The 21,249-nt window shown below is 38.4% G+C and overlaps 1 protein-coding gene across 2 annotated transcripts; it reads left to right on the top strand.

The window, feature by feature from the left end:
* The first annotated feature begins 3,982 nt into the window (after positions 1-3,982).
* On the top strand, positions 3,983-19,525 carry casp7 (caspase 7, apoptosis-related cysteine peptidase). 2 transcript variants are annotated; one of them, XM_061909615.1, is made up of 7 exons: positions 3,983-4,130; positions 4,226-4,348; positions 14,406-14,557; positions 14,622-14,750; positions 17,096-17,271; positions 17,341-17,479; positions 17,548-19,525. In XM_061909615.1, the coding sequence occupies exons 2-7, from the start codon at positions 4,233-4,235 to the stop codon at positions 17,772-17,774; spliced, it is 939 nt and encodes a 312-aa protein (XP_061765599.1). In that variant the 5' UTR covers positions 3,983-4,130; positions 4,226-4,232; the 3' UTR covers positions 17,775-19,525. The 2 variants fall into 2 exon arrangements, with proteins under 2 accessions (XP_061765599.1, XP_061765600.1); XM_061909616.1 differs by having other exon boundaries at positions 4,011-4,348.
* The last annotated feature ends 1,724 nt before the right edge of the window (positions 19,526-21,249 follow it).

Genomic DNA, 21,249 nt, shown 5'->3' with positions numbered 1-21,249 from the left:
ACCCACGCATTCACGGGGAGGACATGCAAACTCCACACAGAAAGATCCCGAGCCCGGGGTTAAACCCTGACTACTCAGGACCTTCGTATTGTGAGGCAGACGCACTAACCCCTCTTCCATCGTGAAGCCTGTTTTAAAATTCAGTGTGTAAAAAAAAAATTCAGTGCAGAAATATCCATCCATCCATTTCCTACCGCTTGTCCCTTTCAGGGTCGCGGGGGTCACTGGAGTCTATCTCAGCTTGTTGGTTGCTTCAAAACTCAAGGCCTTTTAAGGTATGGTGGCTTACAAACATCACTTTTCCCTGCTTTGTAAGACTTGACAACAAACTTGACACCTCATTGGCTGGTTCTCAGACAGGATCGATTTATTCAGTCTTAAAATAAGTGAGTCTTGAGTTTTACAGCAACACATATTTCCTGCACTATTTTTTTTACAATTAATTTCTACACACTTGAAAAAAAACACATTTTTTTGTGCAATTGTCAGCATAATTTGATGTAGAACAATTCACTTCACAAAATTTAAATAATGATGAAGACACAAATTAACCTTATTAAGTCAACAATTCCCACTGGCCTGCATATTTTATTCAATGACTACTAGACACAGCAAAGCGCTCCTGACTTATAGAACAGTGGTTCTCAAATGGGGGTACGCGTACCCTTGGGTATGCCAAGGGGTACATGAGATCTTTGAAAAATATTCTAAAAATAGCAACAATTGAAAAATCCTTTATAAATATATTTATTGAATAATATCCATCCATCCATCCATCCGTTTCCTACCGCTTATTCCCTTTTGGGGTCGCAGGGTTATTGAATAATACTTCAACAAAATATGAGTGTAAGTTCATAAACTGTGAAAAGAAATGCAACAATGCAATCTTCAGTGTTGACAGCTAGATTTTTTGTGGACATGTTCCATAAATATTGATGTTAAAGATTTCTTTTTTTGTGAAGAAATGTTTAGAATTAAGTTCATGAATCCAGATGGATCTCTATTACAATCCCCAAAGAGGGCACTTTAAGTTGATGATTACTTCTATGTGTAGAAATCTTTATTTATAATTGAATCACTTGTTTATTTTTCAACAAGTTTTTAGTTATTTTTATATCAGAGGCACTATAGAGAGCCGGCTGACCAACAGCATCTCTGTCTGGACTGGAGTCTGCAATGCCTCAGACTGGAAGTCTCTCCAGACAGTGGTGAGGACGGCGGAAAAGATTATCAGGACTCCTCTTCCTCCTATCCAGGAGATCGCAAAAAGCCGCTGCCTGACCAGGGCTCAGAAAATCTGCAAAGACTCCTCCCACCCCCACCAAGGACTGTTTTCACTGCTGGACTCTAGGAAGAGGTTCTGCAGCCTCTGTAGCAGAACCTCCAGGTTCTGTAACAGCTTCTTCCCTCAGGCCGTAAGACTCTTGAACGCATCATAACTAAAGTATCCCCTCAACTCCCCCCAAAATGGATTAACTCGCTGGAATAAAAAAGACAATATAACATACATCCATAAACATGGACGCATGTGAAAAAGTGCAATGTATTTATCCGTACAGTAATCTATTTATTTATACCTGCACCTTATTGCTTTTTTTTTTTTAATCCTGCACTACCAAGAGCTAATGCAACAAAATGTCATTCTTATTTGTACTGTAAAGTTCAAATTTGAATGACAATAAAAAGGAAGTCTAAGTCTATCTTTTTTTCCAAATAGTTCAAGAAAGACCACTACAAGTGAGCAATATTTTGCACTGCTATACATTTTAATAAATCAGAAACTGATGACATAGTGCTGTATTTTACTTCCTTATATCTTTTTTTCAACCAAAAATGCTTTGCTCTGATTAGGGGGTACTTTAATTGAAAAAATGTTGACAAGGGATATACCTACTCAGTGGCCTAGTGGTTAGAGTGTCCGCCTTGAGATCGGTAGGTTGTAAGTTCAAATCCCGAGTCATACCAAAGACTATAAAAATGGGACCCATTACCTCCCTGCTTGGCACTCAGCATTAAGGGTTGGAATTGGGGGTTAAATTACCATAAATGATTACCGGGCACGGCACCGCTGCTGCCCACTGCTCCCCTCACCTCCCAGGGGGTGATCAAGGGTGATGGCGGGTCAAATGCAGAGAATAATTACCAGAGGTGGGTAGTAACGCGATACATTTACTCCGTTACATTTACTTGAGGAACTTTTGGGATAAATTGTACTTTTACGAGTAGTTTTTATGCAACATACTTTTACTTTTACTTGAGTATATTTATAGAGAAGAAACGCTACTTTTACTCCGTTCCATTTATCTACATTCAGCTCGCTACTCGCTACTTTTTTTATCGATCTATTAATGTTTGTTTTGGTTAATGACAGCTTCAAAGTAGAATCTACGCATGCCTGCGTTTCACCAATCACATGCAGTCACTGGTGATGTTGGACCAATCAAACAGAGCCAGGCGGTCACATGACCCGATTTACACAAGTTGAAAAACGTATTGGGGTGTTACCATTTAGTGGTCGATTGTACGGAATATATGTACTGTACTGCGCAATCTAATAATAAAAGTTTCAATCAATCAATAAAAAGTGTAAAGGAAAAAAGGCACTTTTTATTTCAACCGTACTTCCCGTCAAAAGCCTAAAGACTGATCGCACAGCTCCTGTCTTCACAATAAAAGTGCCGCTCCATCGCGCCTGCGCTAACAAAATAAGAGTCTCCGAAAGCCAGCGGAAACAAGCTAGCAAACTACGGAGTTTGCCGCCAATGTATTTCTTGTAAAGTGTATAAAAACGAATATGGAAGCTGGACAAATAAGATGCCAAAAACCAACGACTTTCATGTGGTATTTAACAGAAAAGAGGAACTTATTTCTCCTCCATTTGAAAACGTGGACGTTTGAGTCCAATCAATGCAAATCATCAGAATCAGGTAATACACCAATTTATATTCTTGTCTTCATGAAAGATAGGAATCTATAAGTTAAACATGCTTGTATATTCATTAAAACACCTTCAACATGTGAACAAAAACGGCAAAATAAATATAAATTATATACTGTATATATAAATGTATGTATGTATATATATATATGTACATATATATATATATATATATATATATATATAATTTGTGTGTGTATAAATGATTTGTGTGTGTATGTATGATATGTGTGTGTATAAATGATATGTGTGTGTATAAATGATATGTGTGTGTATGTATATGTATATATGAGGTAGATCACCTCGACTTGGTCTTTTACTAAGTAATTGATAAATGTTAAAAAACTTATTGGGACGTTACCATTTAGTGGTCAATTGTACGGAATATGTACTGTACTGTACAATCTACTAATACAAGTTTTAATCAATCAATCAAATCAATGAATGCCTACTGAGGCTATGGTGCTGTTAAGTTATTGTGGCTCAATGTGCCATTTTTTTATTTTATTTTAATGTACTATTATTTAATATATATTATTGTTTTAGTTGCTTAAGAGATATTCCTGGCTCTGAATTTGCTCATTGCTATTTTTATGTTTTTGTGCATTATTTGTTGCCGTTATCAGGTTACTCATCAGTTACCCAGTAATTGAGTAGTTTTTTCACAACATACTTTTTACTTTTACTCAAGTAAATATTTGGGTGACTACTCCTTACTTTTACTTGAGTAATAAATCTCGAAAGTAACGGTACTCTTACTTGAGTACAATTTCTGGCTACTCTACCCACCTCTGGTAATTACGCCACATCTAGTATGTGTGTGACAATCATTGGTACTTTAACTTTAACTTTTAATATCACTGAAAAAAGGTTGAGAACCACTGTCCTAAGCTATGGCAGAGCTTTGTATTAATATTATATTAAAATAATAAGCATAATAGCAAACACAGCTTTCTGAAAATGTCCCCAGAGGTAGGAACAATTTACTGCAAGTCTTTTAGGCTGAGTTGTACCGTTCCAATATGGCGGCAATTGCGCACGTAACGTTGCTTACGTAACCCTCTGACGTAATGACGTTCCTTGGAGAGTCCGTCAAACTTGAACGCAAAAGTTTCAGCTGTGTTTTGTTTGAGGAAGTGAAACTTCCATAAAGGAACACAAAACGACAATATTTTTGACTCAGCGACACAGCGTGAGTACAAACTAATTATACGTAGCTACTCCTGAAGCGGACACAGTGCAGGTGTTTGTATGACTGTAAGACTAAGTTAGCTAAACCTGTGCTAGCGGCAAAATGGCTGGAGAACCTGTTAAGAAGACTGAACTCGGACCTGAAGATGAGGAAGAAGAACGGACGAGTGACGCTACAGACGCCAAACCTGACCGCAAGGGGAGGTTTCTACTTTTTGGGTGAGTAGACACCACAGAAGAACTTTCACTTCCAACATTAGTCAACCCCAATTTCCGGTGATAAAGGGGTGTTGCATTTGTTTATTCTAATCACCGCCTGGGCACAAGATGGCGCTGCACGCTTTTGTACCAATGTAATGATTAGGATCGAGGGAAAAGCAAAACAGGAGTAGGTCCTGCAGTCCTGGGTTCAATCCCAGGCTCGGGATCTTTCTGTGTGGAGTTTGCATGTTCTCCCCGTGACTGCGTGGGTTCCCTCCGGGTACTCCGGCTTCCTCCCACTTCCAAAGACATGCACCTGGGGATAGGTTAATTGGCAACACTAAATTGGCCCTAGTGTGTGGATGTGAGTGTGAATGTTGTCTGTCTATCTGTGTTGGCCCTGCGATGAGGTGGTGACTTGTTTAAATAAATGTTATCATTTTACTCTGCTTCTTATAACTTTCAGAAAGACAATTTTAGAGAAAAAAATACAACTTTAAAAATGATTTAAGGATTTTTAAACACATATACCTTTTTAGCTTTTAAATTACTTCCTGATTGATTGATTGATTGATACTTTTATTAGTAGATTGCACAGTACAGTACATATTCCGTACAATTGACCACTAAATGGTAACACCCGAATAAGTTTTTCAACTTGTTTAAGTCGGGGTCCACGTTAATCAATTCATGGTACAAATATATACTATCAACATAATACAGTCATCACACAAGTTAATCATCATAGTATGTACATTGAATTATTTACATTATTTACAATCCGGGGGGTGGGATGAGGAGCTTTGGTTGATATCAGAACTTCAGTCATCAACAATTGCATCAACAGAGAAATGTGGACATTGAAACAGTGTAGGTCTTATTTAGTAGGATATGTACAGCCAGCAGAGAACATAGTGAGTTCAGATAGCATAAGAACAAGTATATACATTAGAAGTACATTTGAGTTGTTTATAATCCGGGGAGATGGGATGTGAATGGAGGAGGGTATTAGTAAAGTGTTGAAGTTGCCTGGAGGTGTTGTTTTAGAGCGGTTTTGAAGGAGGTTAGAGATGCACTTACTTTTATACCTGTTGGGAGTGCATTCCATATTGATGTGGCATAGAAAGGGAATGAGTTAAGACCTTTGTTAGATCGAAATCTGGGTTTAACGTGGTTTGTGGAGCTCCCCCTGGTGTTGTGGTTATGCCAATTTAAATCAATGTTCAAATAAATAAATGATAAATGGGTTGTACTTGTATAGCGCTTTTCTACCTTCAAGGTACTCAAAGCGCTTTGACACTACTTCCACATTTACCCATTCACACACACATTCACACACCGATGGAGGGAGCTGCCATGCAAGGCGCCAACCAGAACCCATCAGGAGCAAGGGTGAAGTGTCTTGCTCAGGACACAACGGACGTGACGAGGTTGGTACTAGGTGGGAATTGAACCAGGGACGCTCGGGTTGCGCACGGCCACTCTTCCACTGCGCCACGCCGTCCCCAAGTATTTTATTTATTATTGTAAAGAATAATAAATACATTTTCATTTAATTCTTCATTTTAGCTTCTGTTTTTTCGACGAAGAATATTTGTGAAATATTTCTTCAAACTTATTATGATTAAAATTCCCCAAAAATATTCTGGCAAATCTAGAAAATCTGTAAAATCAAATTTAAATCTTATTTCAAAGTCTTTTGAATTTCTTTCAAAAAAAAAAAATTCTGGAAAATCTAGAAGAAATAATGATTTGTCTTTGTTAGAAATATAGCTTGGTCCAATTTGTTTTGTATTATAACAAATTGCAGATTGGATTTTAACCTATTTAAAACATGTCATCAAAATTCTAAAATTTATCTTAATCAGGAAAAATTACTAATGATGTTCCAAAAATTATTTTTTTTATTTTTTCAAAAAGATTCAAATTAGCTAGTTTTTATCTTCATTTTTTTCGGTTGAATTTTGAATTTTAAAAAGTCGAAATTGAAGATAAACTATGTTTCAAAATTTAATTTTCATTTTTTTCGTGTTTTCTCCTTTTTTAAACCGTTCAATTAAGTGTTTTCTCATCATTTATTCTCTACAAAAAACCTTCCGTAAAAGGAAAATAAATGTACGACGGAGTGACAAACAAAAATACCCATTTTTTTTATATATAGAGATTTATTTATTAAAGGTAAATTGCGCGAATTGGCTATTTCTGGCCATTTATTTAAGTGTGTATCAAGCTGGTAGCCCTTCACATTAATCAGGACCCAAGAAGTAAATAAAGACAAGAAAAAAAAAGTGATTTTGATATTTATTATTATAATATTTTCAAATATATCTTTGAAATATTTTTTTTTAACAAAATGCAAGTTCCTTTGCCATTTTCAAATATTTTTTCAATCGTATTCATATACAGTTGTGGTCAAAAGTTTACATGCACTTGTAAAGAACATGATAACATGCTGTCTTGAGTTTCCAATAATTTCTACAACTCTTATTTGTTTGTGATAGAGTGATTGGAGCACATACTTGTTGGTCACAAAAAACATTCATGAAAGTATACGTACATACAGCAATGTTGATATTTGGTTACGTGTCCTTTGGCAAGTTTTACTGCAATAAAGTGCTTTTGGTAGCCATCCACAAGCTTCTGGCAAGCTTCTGGTTGAATTTTTGAACACTCCTTTTGACAAAATTGGTGCAGTTCAGCTAAATTTGTTGGTTTTCTGACATGGACTTGTTTCTTCAGCATTGTCCACACGTTTAAATCCGGACTTTTGGAAGGCCATTCTAAAACTTTAATTCGAGCCGGATTTAGCCATTCCGTTACCACTTTTGATATGAGTTTGAGGTCATTGTTCTGTTGGAACACCTAACTGCGCCCAAGACCCAACCTCAGGGCGGATGATTTTAGGTTGTCCTGAAGAATTTGGAGGTAACCCTCCTTTTTCATTGTCTCATTTAGTCTCTGTAAAGCACCATTTTCATTGGCAGCAAAACAGACCCAGAGCATAATACTACCACCACCATCATACTTGACGTTAGGAATGTTGTTCCTGGGATTAAAGGCCTCACCTTTTCTCCTCAAAACATATTGCCGGGTATTGTGGCCAAACAGCTCCATTTTTGTTGACTTCAAAATTAAGTCAACTGCAGTTGCACTCAAAATTATTCAATGTGCATCGTAAATTCAGTTGTTATATGTGCATTAAATTAAGGGCCATTTTGGTGTCCAAAGTACGGCCCTGGCGCAATTTGCACCCCGCAACAATTTTTTTTAGTATTCAAAAGTAATATTACTGAGAATGTGTTTGAAAAAAAAACAACATAAAAAGTGGAATGAAAAATGCAAAAGTAATTATTGTAATGGGGAAACTTTTGAAATGTTGATGCTAATAACACAAAGATGACATGCAGGCTGTTTTTCTTTTCTTTTTTTTAAATGTTGCTGCTTTTAAAAGCGAAGAATGTCAAAAGGGCCCAAGCATCCTTTCGATTTTTCACTCTGCGGCCCATAGTGGAACAAGTTTGGAAACCCCTGTGTTAAAGAAATATAAGGCGCGCCATAAGTGGCTAATCCGTTGGCGGTCCCGTTCTTGTCTCCCTGTAATGTATGTCTGCTCTTAGTGGAACTGTGCTGAAAATGTAATTTCAGTTCTTATATTGTCTTGTACATGTTAAGAATGGACAATAAGCAGCACCTTGAACAGCACCTTGAACCTCCTAATTTACAATGTAGTGCAAAATGTTAATTAATGTATTAAGTATTGTATTACGTATTATAGTAGGAGTTATTAAAAGTAAATAATTTGATTTATTATACACTTAGTTTATTTCTTTGACACAATTAAATGAGAGTCTCGTATTATTGATACATACAGTGGGGCAAACAAGTATTTAGTCAGCCAACAATTGTGCAAGTTCTCCCACTTAAAATGATGACAGAGGTCTGTAATTTTCAACATAGGTAGACTTCAACTGTGAGAGACAGAATGTGGGGGAAAACATTCAGGAATTCACATTGTAGGAATTTTAAATAATTTATTTGTAAATTATGGTGGAAAATAAGTATTTGGTCAGCCATTCAAAGCTCTCACTGATGGAAGGAGGTTTTGGCTCAAATTCTCACAACACATGGCCCCATTCATTCTTTCCTTAACACGGATCAGTCGTCCTGTCCCCTTAGCAGAAATACAGCCCCAAAGCATGATGTTTCCACCCCCATGCTTCACAGTAGGTATGGTGTTATTGGGATGCAACTCAGTATTCTTGTTCCGCCAAACACGGCGAGTTGAGTTTATACCAAAAAGTTCTATTTTGGTTTCATCTGACCACATGACATTCTCCCATGTGCTCTCTGGCAAATTTCAGACGGGCCTGGACATGCACTGGCTTTAGCAGGGGGACACGTCCGGCACTCCAGGATTTGATCCCCTGTCGGCGTAGTGTGTTACTGATGGTAACCTTTGTTACTTTGGTCCCAGCTCTCTGCAGGTCATTCACTAGGTCCCCCCGTGTGGTTCTGGGATTTTTGCTCACCGTTCTCATGATCATTTTGACCCCACGGGATGAGATCTTGCGTGGATCCCCAGATCGAGGCAGATTATCAGTGGTTTTGTATGTCTTCCATTTTCTGATAATTGCTCCCACAGTTGATTTTTTCACACCAAGCTGCTTGCCTATTGTAGATTCACTCTTCCCAGTCTGGTGCAGGTCTACAATTCTTTTCCTGGTGTCCTTCTGACAGCTCTTTGGTTTTGGCCATAGTGGAGTTTGGAGTCAGATTGTTTGAGGCTGTGGACAGGTGTTTTTTATACAGATAACGAGTTCAAACAGGTTCCATTAATACAGGTAACGAGTTTAAGACATAAGAGCTTCTTAAAGAAGAAGTCACAGGTCTGTGAGAGCCAGAGATCTTCCATGTTTGAAGTGACCAAATACTTATTTTCCACCATAATTTACAAATACATTCTTTAAAATTCCTACAATGTGAATTCCTGGATTTTTTTTTCACATTCTGTCTCTCACAATTGAAGTGTACCTATGATGAAAATTACAGACCTCTGTCATCATTTTAAGTGGGAGAACGTGCACAATCGGTGGCTGACTAAATACTTTTTTGCCCCACTGTATATTACTATTAAGTTCTGCTTTTTCCTAGTTATTTTTAGATGTGTTGAATTATGTAATTGTAGAAATGTAATTTACTTTGTGAAGCATGTTGGAAACCAACTAAACCAGTTTCATTACTCTGTTATGATTACTGCTAATTAAAAAGTAAATAATTAAAAGTATTGTTAAGTTAGTCATTCTCAACCAACCACTATCCTTGTTGACCCCGGCGTGAGGTGGAGGGCCCTCGTGTCAATAGTCCTTTAGAAAGCACTGGTGCTATGGTGAAGTTGCTGACTCAGGGAAGGGGGCTCAACAGTGCGCTGCTCACCCCCCCACCCCACCCGCAGCCCCCTCCCTCCCCCCCACTTCCGTTTGTGGGCACCCGCCGGCCCAGTCGGGTTCTTCATCCAGCACAGAGAGCATGTCAGTATCCTAGCACTCAGCCAAAAAAAAATATCTGGAGCAACATACTCTTTTGCAGATGCAGAGTGGCGTAGCGCTTAATGACGAACCCAGGTAAGACACTCCTCGTAGCGCCACGCCCTGCCAACCCCAAACTGCTCTTTGCCCACCCTCGATTGTTTGGTACAGTATGTTGGCACAATTTGGAGGTGGGAGGGGGCCGGGCGTCAAATCACATGTTTGATAGAATAGAATCTGACCAGGGGGGTGGCTTTGGCCAGCCATTGTTGACCCCACGACCAGGCTCTTCTGGAACACGCCGCCATCTGGACGCATCTGCCAAAGAATACGAAAACATGGCAGAATAGTGACCCTAACGGTTCCTACATGTGCTAATCTTCAAGTTTTTACTACTTTCTTTTATTAAATATCCAAACTTGGAGGAAATGTTTGAGGATTCTATTTAAGCTGAAGGTGGACAACCGCGACCAAATTTGGCCATCAGGTTTATGCCTTTTTGGAATGCATATGTACTTTTTGGTCTCTGAGTAAGTAGTTGTTCTGGTTTTTTGTTACACTAGAAGGAGTGACTGTGCTAGTATTCAAGTATTAATAAATTATCATTTGACTCATATAATTTCTGCAGTCCCTAATTTGTTTTGAATAATTTTCTTAACTTATTTTATATTGTTTTTATTCTAATGCTGTGTTTTTCAACCACTGTGCCGCGGGACGTTAGTGTGCCATGAGATACAGTCTGGTGTGCTGTGGGAGATTACCTAATTTCACCTATTTAGGTTAAAAATATTTTTTGCAAACCAGTAATAATAGTCTGCAAATTATGTGTTGTTGTTCAGTGTCGGTGCTGTCTAGAGCTCGCCAGAGTAACCGTGTAATACTCTTCTATATCAGTAGGTGGCAGTCCGTAGCTAATTGCTTTGTAGATGTTAGAAACAGCGGTAAGCAGCGTGCAGGTAAAAAGGTGTCTGATGCTTTAACCAAAAATAAACAAAAGGTGAGTGCCCCTAAGAAAAGACATTGAAGTTTAGGAAAGGCTATACAGAACAAAACTAAAACAGAACTGGCTAAAAAGTAAACAAAAACAGAATGCTGGACGACAGCAAAGACTTACTGTTGAGCAAAGACGGCGTCCACAATGAATGACATGACAATCAACAATGTCCACACAAAGAAGGATAAAAACAACTGAAATATTTTTGATTGCTAAAACAAAGTAGATGCGGGAAATATCGCTCAAAGGAAGACATGAAACGGCAACAGGGAAATACCAAAACAAGAGAAAAATCCACCAAAATAGAGTGCAAGACAAGAACTAAAACACTACACACAGAAAAACAGCAAAACATTTTAAATAAGTCACGGCGTGATGTGACAGGTGGTAACAGAACACCTACTTTGAGACAAGAGCCATAGTGATACATGGTTGGTTATGGTTTAAAGTCATATACAACAATTTCGACAATTAATTTTTACTGTCAACTGAGTTTTGTTTTTTAATTATTTCTGCTGGTTGTGTGCCTCCGGATTTTTTCAATGCAAAAAATGTGCCTTGGCTCAAAACATTTCGAAAAACACTGTTCTAATGTAACATTACTGTTCCTCGTTTAGTGGCCAAAGACATATTTACTCATCAGCAGAATGGATCAGGTGACTATTAAGTTTAAGGCTTTTATTTGTACAAATATCCATCCATCCATTTTCTACCGCTTGTTCCTTTCGGGGTCGCGGGGGTTGCTGGAGCCTATCAGCTGCATTCGGGCGAAAGGCGTGGTACACCCTGGACAAGTCGCCACCTCATCGCAGGGCCAACACAGATAGACAGACAACATTCACACTCCCATTCACACACTAAGGCCAATTTAGTGTTGCGAAACAAATATAATTTCTATATTTTATACCAAATCATTTTTAAAATATGATTTTTTATTTAACCTAATATACCTTAATATACAGAGATGGAAAAAAACAAAACACATTTGCAGCGTCCCCATTGGGTTGTAGTCAAAATGCTTCGCAGGACATGCTATCATTCACGTAATAAATATATCTTGAGAGTTTTATAATCATCATACAAATGGTCAATGACTCATGGACACTTAGATGCAAGGTCCCAAAGATGTTTTGCTTGTTGGTGGCCATGTTTTTCAATTAAACTTTAAAAATGTTTACAGACCCCTAAATGTGTGTACCGAACAGTACGGTGATTCAACTAAAGTGAAAGTGAAAGAGACATTCAAGTAAGTCCAACCTATGCAGTATAATTAACGGCGCATCAGTTTTTCTCAGGGAAAATCGAAACACATGCAACAAATTACATCCGTACTTTTTTCTTTTGAAACTCAACTGTAAACCCAGGCTTTACAGATGCCATGTCTGCAGCAAGCTTGTGTTGTGATAAACAGTATGGCGTCTTATTAGAGCGGAAACTTGTGCTAAAGGCAATCCAATGCGGTGTATCAAAACTAGTGCTGTCATAACGCGTTAACTCTTGAATAATCACAAAACAATTCCATTACTTATGTACATGCACATATTAATCAAGTCATTTGTTTTGATTGTACATGCTCCTTTACCGTAACCATGTAAGGTTGAAAGGAGGCACAGGTTGCTGTATGGTCAGTGGTCAGGTCAATGCATACGCCAATGCAAGGATGAGTGAGGAGACTCCGACTTGTGCACTAACTGCCATCCTTTACTTCAAAGTACACCCTCAAACTTTAGATAAAGCTGTTTTGAGCAAGGTCTGAGCAAATAAATGATGTGCATTTTAGACAGTGTTCAAAATTGCAATTGTGTCCAAATATTTGACTTTTTTTTTTTCCTTAAAAACATGTCCTGTCCAGCCACTCAGGCGAATCATATTGGTTATGTAGATTCCCATATCTGCTGTGCAGATTTGCTTTGCAAAAGAGAAGTATGTGATACTTCTTTTGCTGCCTTATTTGTTTGTGACTTTATTAAATTAATATATTTAGTGTTTGGCGCAGCCGGACAGCACCGGAAGAAAAAAAAGAAGACAAAGGGGTAAATTGCGGGGACAAGAGGGGCATAAGACAGACAGAGATAACAACAACAACAGAACAACATCAGCAAATACAATATATACAAATATGATACCAAAAATTATAGCAAAGAACCAGTTAGTGAAGTGGATAGACGGGTCGGGGCAAATGTTAATATATGTTTGATGAAAGGTGATTATATGCATGAGGGCATATATGTATATGTGCATGTGTATGTAAAGTATATAGTAATGTTTGTACAGGAAATATGAGTTTGGATGTATGTACTGTGTGTATGTATGTACGTGCGTGCGTATGTTTCTATGTATGAATACACCTCTGTATGAACAGCATGTATGTATGTGCGAATGTATGAACATACGTCTGTATGAACAGCATGTACTGTATGTATGTGCGTCTGTATGAATATACCTCTGTATGAACAGCATGTATGTATATGCATCTGTATGAATATACCTCTGTATGAACAGCATGTACTGTATGTATGTGCGTCTGTATGAATATACCTCTGTATGTATGTGCGTCTGTATGAATATACCTCTGTATGTATGTGCATATGTATGAATATACCTCTGTATGAACAGCATGTATGTATGTGCGTATGTATGAATATACCTCTGTATGAACAGCATGTATGTATGTGCATCTGTATGAATATACCTCTGTATGAACAGCCTGTATGTATGTGCATCTGTATGAATATACCTCTATGAACAGCATGTATGTATGTGCATCTGTATGAATATACCTCTGTATGAACAGCATGTATGTATGTGCATCTGTATGAATATACTTCTGTATGAACAGCATGTATGTATGTGCATCTGTATGAATATACCTCTGTATGAACAGCCTGTATGTATGTGCGTATGTATGAATATACATCCGTATGAACAGCATGTATGTATGTGCGTATGTATGAATATACCTCTGTATGAGCAGTATGTATGTGCATATGTATGAATATACGTCTGTATAACAGCATGTATGTATGAGCGTGTGTATGAATAAACCTCTGTATGAACAGCATGTATGTATGTGCGTATGTATGAATATACGTTTGTATGAACAGCATGTATGTATGTGCGTATGTATGAACATACCTCTGTATGAACAGCATGTATCTATGCGATGAGGTGGCGACTTGTCCAGGGTGTACGCCGCCTTCCGCCCGATTGTAGCTGAGATAGGCACCAGCGACCCCAAAGGGAATAAGCGGTAGAAAATGGATGGATGGATGGATGAATATACCTCTGTATGAACACCATGTATGTACAGTATGTGCGTATGTATGAATATACCTCTGTATGTACAGCATGTATGTATGTTTGTATGTACATTATATTTGTCACCCAGTGTTGTTTGTGCAGTAATAATCTATGATTAATTCCAATTCAATTCAAAAGTGTGACTGACTTGATTGATCTGAAATGAATCATTTGACAGCACTAATCAAAACAAATGGCAATATTTTAAAATGTGTTGAAATAATGCTTCAAGTGGCGCGTGTGTGACTCCATTTAGCAAGAAGAATAAGGATGGCCAGACGCGGGAGCAGGACTACTCTTCTGAAAGCCATTACAGAATTGTCTCACCAACATTCCAGTATAAGATGAGCCACCGGCGAGTGGGCAAGTGCATCATCATCAACAACAAAAACTTTGATGAAAAGACGGGTGAGACAAACGTTTTGCTAAGCTCACGGCGACAACATACAGTACTTTCTACTTTAACGTATAGGGATGAATGTACGCAACGGGACGGACCGCGACGCCGGCGAGCTGTTCAAGTGCTTCAAAAGTTTGGGCTTCGACGTCTTCATCTACAATGATCAGACCTGCGAGAGGATGGAGCGTCTCCTCAGAGAGGGTGGGGAAAATACATACTAACATGAATGCAATAACGTTTTTTTCACTGTTGGTTAGCGAAAGAGTGCACAAAACTACAAACTTATTTCTACAAAATATAGTAAATGTGGGTTGCAAGAGAGAATTTGTTTCCTTTGTGTTTAAAAGTGGTTATTCATTGATTCAGCATTTAGACGTCTGAAAAGCCCACTTGCTGTTTTTGGCATTGGGCTCCCACTTTGTAATGCACATTACCACCACCTACAGGACTGGAGTGGAATAGTATCACACAGTCCAATTTTTTTTATTATGAAACAAGACATGTCAGGGATTGTGACTTTTTTGTTTATGCAAATTTTAATAACATCGGCATTGTCAGTATTAAGATTGAGCCTCCTTATTTTTCCTTAATTTTTTTCTGTCCTCTTGTTGTGGGGCAGACTGTCTCGTACATGCACATGTATCCTTCTCTGTTGCCAATTTTAAAACAAAGCGGCATATAGTTCTAACTGGTATCTGTCAGTAAACTCCTTATGGAAGCGTGAAAAACGACAACAAAGATGACGGGAGGCACTTAAATAAGACGGCCCACAAAACGACGCATCCTGAAGAGATGGTCAGAAAGCGGTTTGAAGCTGGTCTGTAAAACATTATCAATGCAATATTTTGACCAAAGAACCATCATTACATGTTTTATAGACCACATGGAAGTGTTTTAGATGTAGAAAAAAAATCGTAATATGACCCCTGGGTTATTCTAAATCACTCACATTTTACAACCTTTGAACCTATTTCTTACATATCAAATACTAGTTGTATTTTTGTTTGTTTAACCCTTCAAAGGCCAATATGTTTAAATAGCATGAAATGTGTAATGATAATTAGATGCAATGAGATGCAACAATGAGGTCTGTCGGTCTGGATGACATAATCTAATTTGCCATGACCCATGTGCATGTCATTTAAAAATGCCAAAACATGTTTTACATATGAAGAGTTCAGACGCAAAAACAATTATCTCTATTCTCCTTGTTTTGAGTAAAATCAATGTTTTCTGTGGCGCTTTTCATGAAACAGTCTTCCTGCTGATGTGGGTTGCAATTGCATAGTTTCTAACAAACAAAATGTAACTCCCAATTTGGAAATTGAACATTTATTACACAAATTGTAATTTTGATAATGTTGTACACATTTTGCAACAGAAACAGATCACCCCAAAAAACATTTCTTTGCAAAAATAGACTAATACTATATGTTGCCAGTCTAGCACTAAAAAAGAATAGTGGAAACACATTTGTAATGCTCATTACATCACTGTAATGAATTAATGGACAGGGATGCCCAGGGTTTACATAGAGCGCTGCATCATGACATCATTACATTGAGAGCTGAATCACAAGACATCAACAGCGAAGTAAACGCAAGAGTCAGTTCATCATTGAAGAGAGTAGTGTTTACACATGTATCATGTACTGTACATTATCTACACGGGAAATTGTTGGGTTGAATGTGACATCATAGCCGTTTTTCTTCTTCGACACGATGGTCAAGCAGCTTGAGCGTAGCAATAAAGCGAGTGAGTGTAGAGTTAAAGCAGAAAATGTTGTATTGCTGTTCTTTTCTTGGCTGTTCCAATCATTTCGGATAGAGAAATAGGGAAGAGCTTTCATAGAGTCCGAAAAAAGTGGTTCATAAAGGTAAAAAAGTCGGGGGGAAAAGAAAGTGCGTTAAAGGAAATGGCTCTTAAACATATCACTTTTCTCATATTGTGGAATACAATCGGACCATGCTTGTTTTTGCAGCGATCACTTTGTAAAATGTTTGAACATTTGATTTGTTTTAGAAACTTTCTGTGATGCATTCAAGTTTATTCTCTTCTATATTAGTAGTGTTTGAGAGCAGAACAAAACGTTAGAAAAGGACAAGAGATCACATTGGTTTGTGTTCTTTTGTGGTTGCTATGCCTAAATATAACTTCAAACACCTGCTTGTGCAAATAAACTAACGTCATGTTAAGTAAGTCCTACTAATAAATAAATATTGTGATTGTTGGTCCAATCCAACTTATTTTCTTTGTCCATTTTCATAACAGAAACTAAAAGATTAGTTGTTCTTGTGCAGGAAAGCAAAGTGCTTTATTTGACACGCATAACCACATTTTAGCGTCTTGTATGTATGTGATTACCGACTCGAGTAAATGTATGATGCAGGACACACTTCCCATCTTTCACTTCTAATGCGTACCACCTTGCAATTTGCAGCAGAGTTACAATGCATACAACTGCATGAAATACAGTTATTATAGTATCATACAAATACATATATGGCAAACCGTGTGTGAAAAGTGTGTGTTTGTGTGTGTCCTAGCCTCGGAGGAAGACCACAGCGACAGCTCGTGTTTCGCCTGCATCCTGCTAAGCCACGGCGAGGAGGGCATGATCTATGGCACCGACGGAGCCATGCCTATCAAGACCATGACGTCTCTGTTCAGGGGGGACATGTGCAAGAGCTTGGTGGGGAAGCCCAAACTCTTCTTCATTCAGGTGAGACCCCATCTCATAGATGTGGTGTCAGAAGTTGATGGTAAACAGTCAAGGGAATGACACCACCAGGCTTGTCGGGGTTCTGAGTTTGATGACGGCATACAAACGGATTCGGGTCCGCCGAATGATACCATGGAAACAGACGCCAACCCGAGACATAAGATCCCTGTCGAGGCTGACTTCCTCTTCGCCTACTCCACCGTGCCAGGTACCATTTCCCCACCCGGTGATCTCTGAGCCGTAGCCACCGTTCTAACCGTCGGCGTTCCGTTGCAGGCTACTACTCGTGGAGGAACCCCGGCCGCGGCTCCTGGTTCGTGCAGGCGCTGTGCAACGTCCTCAACGAGTTCGGCAAGCAGCTGGAGATCATGCAGATCCTGACGCGCGTCAACTACATGGTGGCCACCAGCTTCGAGTCGTGGTCGGAAGACCCGCGCTTCAGCGAGAAGAAGCAGATCCCCTGCGTGGTCTCCATGCTGACCAAAGAGCTGTACTTCAACTGACCAGCGCCTTGTTGTTTTGCAGGGGACTGAGGGCCCAGTCCAAAGAAGCATTCAGGGATAACAATCCGGCCTTGTAATCGGGCCTGGAAATGAGCACTTCATGTGTTGACGAGGAAACCTCTTCATCCTCCTCCTCTTCTTCAGGCTCTATTCTTCACAGCGATGGCGTCACATTTGATCGGAGCTTTTGTCGGCAGGCATTGTGAGATATCGATGTTCTTCTACCATCATTTTTTATTTCCTGCAGATGTGCTGCCACTTTGTGTGTGGAGCTCTTGTCCAAACACTATTCTGCCCCAACCTACTGACTCACTCACTCAGCTGCAGGCCTCACAGTGACAACCACTTTATATATCCTTTTCCTGCACCTCTTTTTTTTTTTACCGGTTATGATATTTAATTTTGCAAGAGGCTCTGTCTTTGATGAGCCTCGAGTTTAAAAGCATCGTGCTGGCAAATTCTCAGGTTCATTCATGTAAGTGTAGCGTTTCAATCATTTCCTTGCTATGTACGTCACGGCCAGAAGGAAAGAGTCCGCTTTTGCTATGTCGAAAGCACAATATTCAAATCACCCTAATACCTTGCTGATTTAAAACCGATAACAAAGCAGTATACCGTAGTGACCCCAATATACGACATTTAAATGAAATATGACGAGTTAAATATGATTTTACCGATATTAAAACATGATTACAAATATTTTTAATTGAAAAAAGCCATCATTTTATATTCAGGGTTGTCTTATATTTGTGTCAATACGAATTATATACTGTATTTGAGTAATTTTGTTATTTCATGACACTAAATATACATATATTTACACACAATATAAATATTTGATAAAGACAAAATACCTCACTTATTTTCTTTTTTAAAGAAATTTTACATTTTCTAATGCCTAAACTAGCTGAATCCCATTCTATCATATCTTGCAATGCCACTCCCTGCCTGTAGAGGCAACAGAGATCCAATGAGGTAAAGGAACCAGCAGGAACCGTGCAATGTTGTTTTACAGCTTTTAAGTAACTATTATCCAGAATAGCAAAGTTTATTCTACCCTATCTGGCTATGCTGTATAAATAATGAAAATAAATAACGTTTTTCTTGTGCGGCTAATGCTTAAAATGTTAGCAGTTTCTTGTTTCTTACCATTGACTTTGCTGGAACACTGCCCCCTGTGGGTCTGCAGGCTAAACTATTTCCAGCCTGTATATATTTGAAATAAATTGGAACTTTAGGAATATGCTAAATCACAGGTTTAACCGCGAGAAAGTGGGAAATTGTCGCGACATAGCAAAGGAAAGACACTTGCTTCAACGCCGTGACAGTTTTTATTTTTATTTTGCCATGACAGTTTGTTTATGTCACATCACAGAGGCAGCTATGACTGATGATGACAACATGTACACAACCATTCACACACTTTTCCAGCCTAAAGTGCTGATGATCCATCTCAGCAATGACAACAAATGTGTCGACCCCTCTCGGCACATGGATCTCTGATCTAGTGACGTACAGAAAGAAAAGGGAGCTTCTATTTTTTTGGAATGGGTATTTATTTTTTAGAGGGTTCTATTTTAAAATGCTTTATTGTGTTAAATGCTGTTGTCCTCACAGATAGTTTTAAAAGAAATGCATGACCCTGTAATTTAATATGAACCAATGTTTAAATTTGAAAGATATGGGGGGGACAAAAGAGAAGAATGCTTACGTTAACACTTTCTTGTATTAAACATGAATTTATTGTGTTACCAGCTGAGTATGTTTTGTTCACCAGCACATGTTGAGGTGGAGGTGCACTGTGTTTTTGTGATTTAACTTTTAATCCAAACGAGAATTTAGCATTGCGAAGAATGCCAGATAAGACAATGATGCGCATCCCAACCATGCAACATCGCATCTTTGTGTTGTGTGTATTGTATGTGCGCACACTATATTAAATGACCTCAAAAAATGTGCGCTTCCCCCAAATCTGCTGTAAAAATATCATGCTACACATTTTTAAAGTTCAATATGTTATATGTTGTTTGTACTCAATAGTGATTTCTTTGAAATGAAGTAATTCATAACTATTTCTTAATTATTTACAAATACATTAGTAACTGTTAATGAACACCATATTACTACTTTGTGCCACAAATGGCCCCTGAGCCAGACTTTGGACGCCAGTTTCAAGAAACCGGGAAGTTTCCTCCTTGTTTGGTGCAGGAAGTTATCCTCACACTTTTGATGTTGTTCAGGTGTGCTGCCACCATGCACAACAGGAACCACAAAGGAGTTAAACTTAGCTTTTATTCAAGATCACAATATTATACTGTGTTTTTTCCAAATAGCATTGATTAAATGTTTTTGCCGCCACAGGTTTAGGTGGCGTTTTGCCCAGACAAAGCTGGAGCAGGGGATGGAAAGAAGATGCTGTTATTCGTTCAAGTCTCCCCCTCAGATGCGGCTCAAGGCGACGGTAACACAATCAGTCAAATGCAGTTTTTACAAATTGAAATATAGTTTCGGATATGAATGTAATGTGAAAACTATCATACTTGTATTTTTTTTAAATCGTCAAATTGGAATATAGAGCAAGTGCAGTGTTGCAATAGATAAAGAACTAACAGTTTAGTTACACAATATTTTTATTTTAGGGTTTAAAGAAAAAAGATAAATCAACCAATACAAAAAAACATTAAAGTTTACATACACTTGTAAAGAATATAATGTCATGGCTGTCTTGAGTTTCCAATAATTTCTACAACTCTTATGTTTTTGTGATAGAGTGATTGGAGCTCATACTTGTTTGTCACAAAAAACATTCATGAAGTTTGGGTCTTTTATGAATTTATTGTGGGTCTACTGAAAATCTGCTGGGTAAAACATATACATACAGAGGCATACATTATCATTTTGATGTAGAAAAGTTACAATTAAATCGAATTAGCTTCATGGCATGGCTTCTTAACTTCATGTGAGTGATTATGATTGACGGCACCTGTTGACTTCTCTGAGCCCATTTAAATCGGGCTCATGTGATACAGTCAGTAGACTCGGTTACAAACGCAACGATGGGAAAGTCAAAGGAACTCAGCACAGATCTGAAAAAAACGAATCATTGACTTGAACCAGTCAGGAAAGTGACTTGGAGCCGTATCAAAGAGCAACTGGGCAGACAATTGTTCGTAAGTATAAAGTGCATGGCACAGTTTTGTCACTGCCACAATCAGGAAGAAAACGCAAGCTATCACCTGCTGCTGAGAGATCATTGGTCCGGATGATCAAGAGTCAACTAAGAACCACCAAAAAGCAGGTCTGCAATGAATGGGAAGCTGCTGGAACACAGGTGTCAGTGTCCATAGTCAAGAGTGTTTTGCATCGCCATCGACAGAGGCTACCATGCAAGAAGGAATCAATTGCTCCAGAGATGAACCCTTAAGGCTTGTCTAAAGTTTGCTGCTGATCACATAGACAAAGATAAGCCTTTCTG

This window comes from Nerophis ophidion, linkage group LG08, assembly GCF_033978795.1.
Source record: "Nerophis ophidion isolate RoL-2023_Sa linkage group LG08, RoL_Noph_v1.0, whole genome shotgun sequence".
Lineage (NCBI taxonomy): Eukaryota > Metazoa > Chordata > Actinopteri > Syngnathiformes > Syngnathidae > Nerophis > Nerophis ophidion.
The sequence above is the reverse complement of the archived record's forward strand: the minus strand, read 5'-3'. Positions and strand labels throughout refer to the sequence as shown.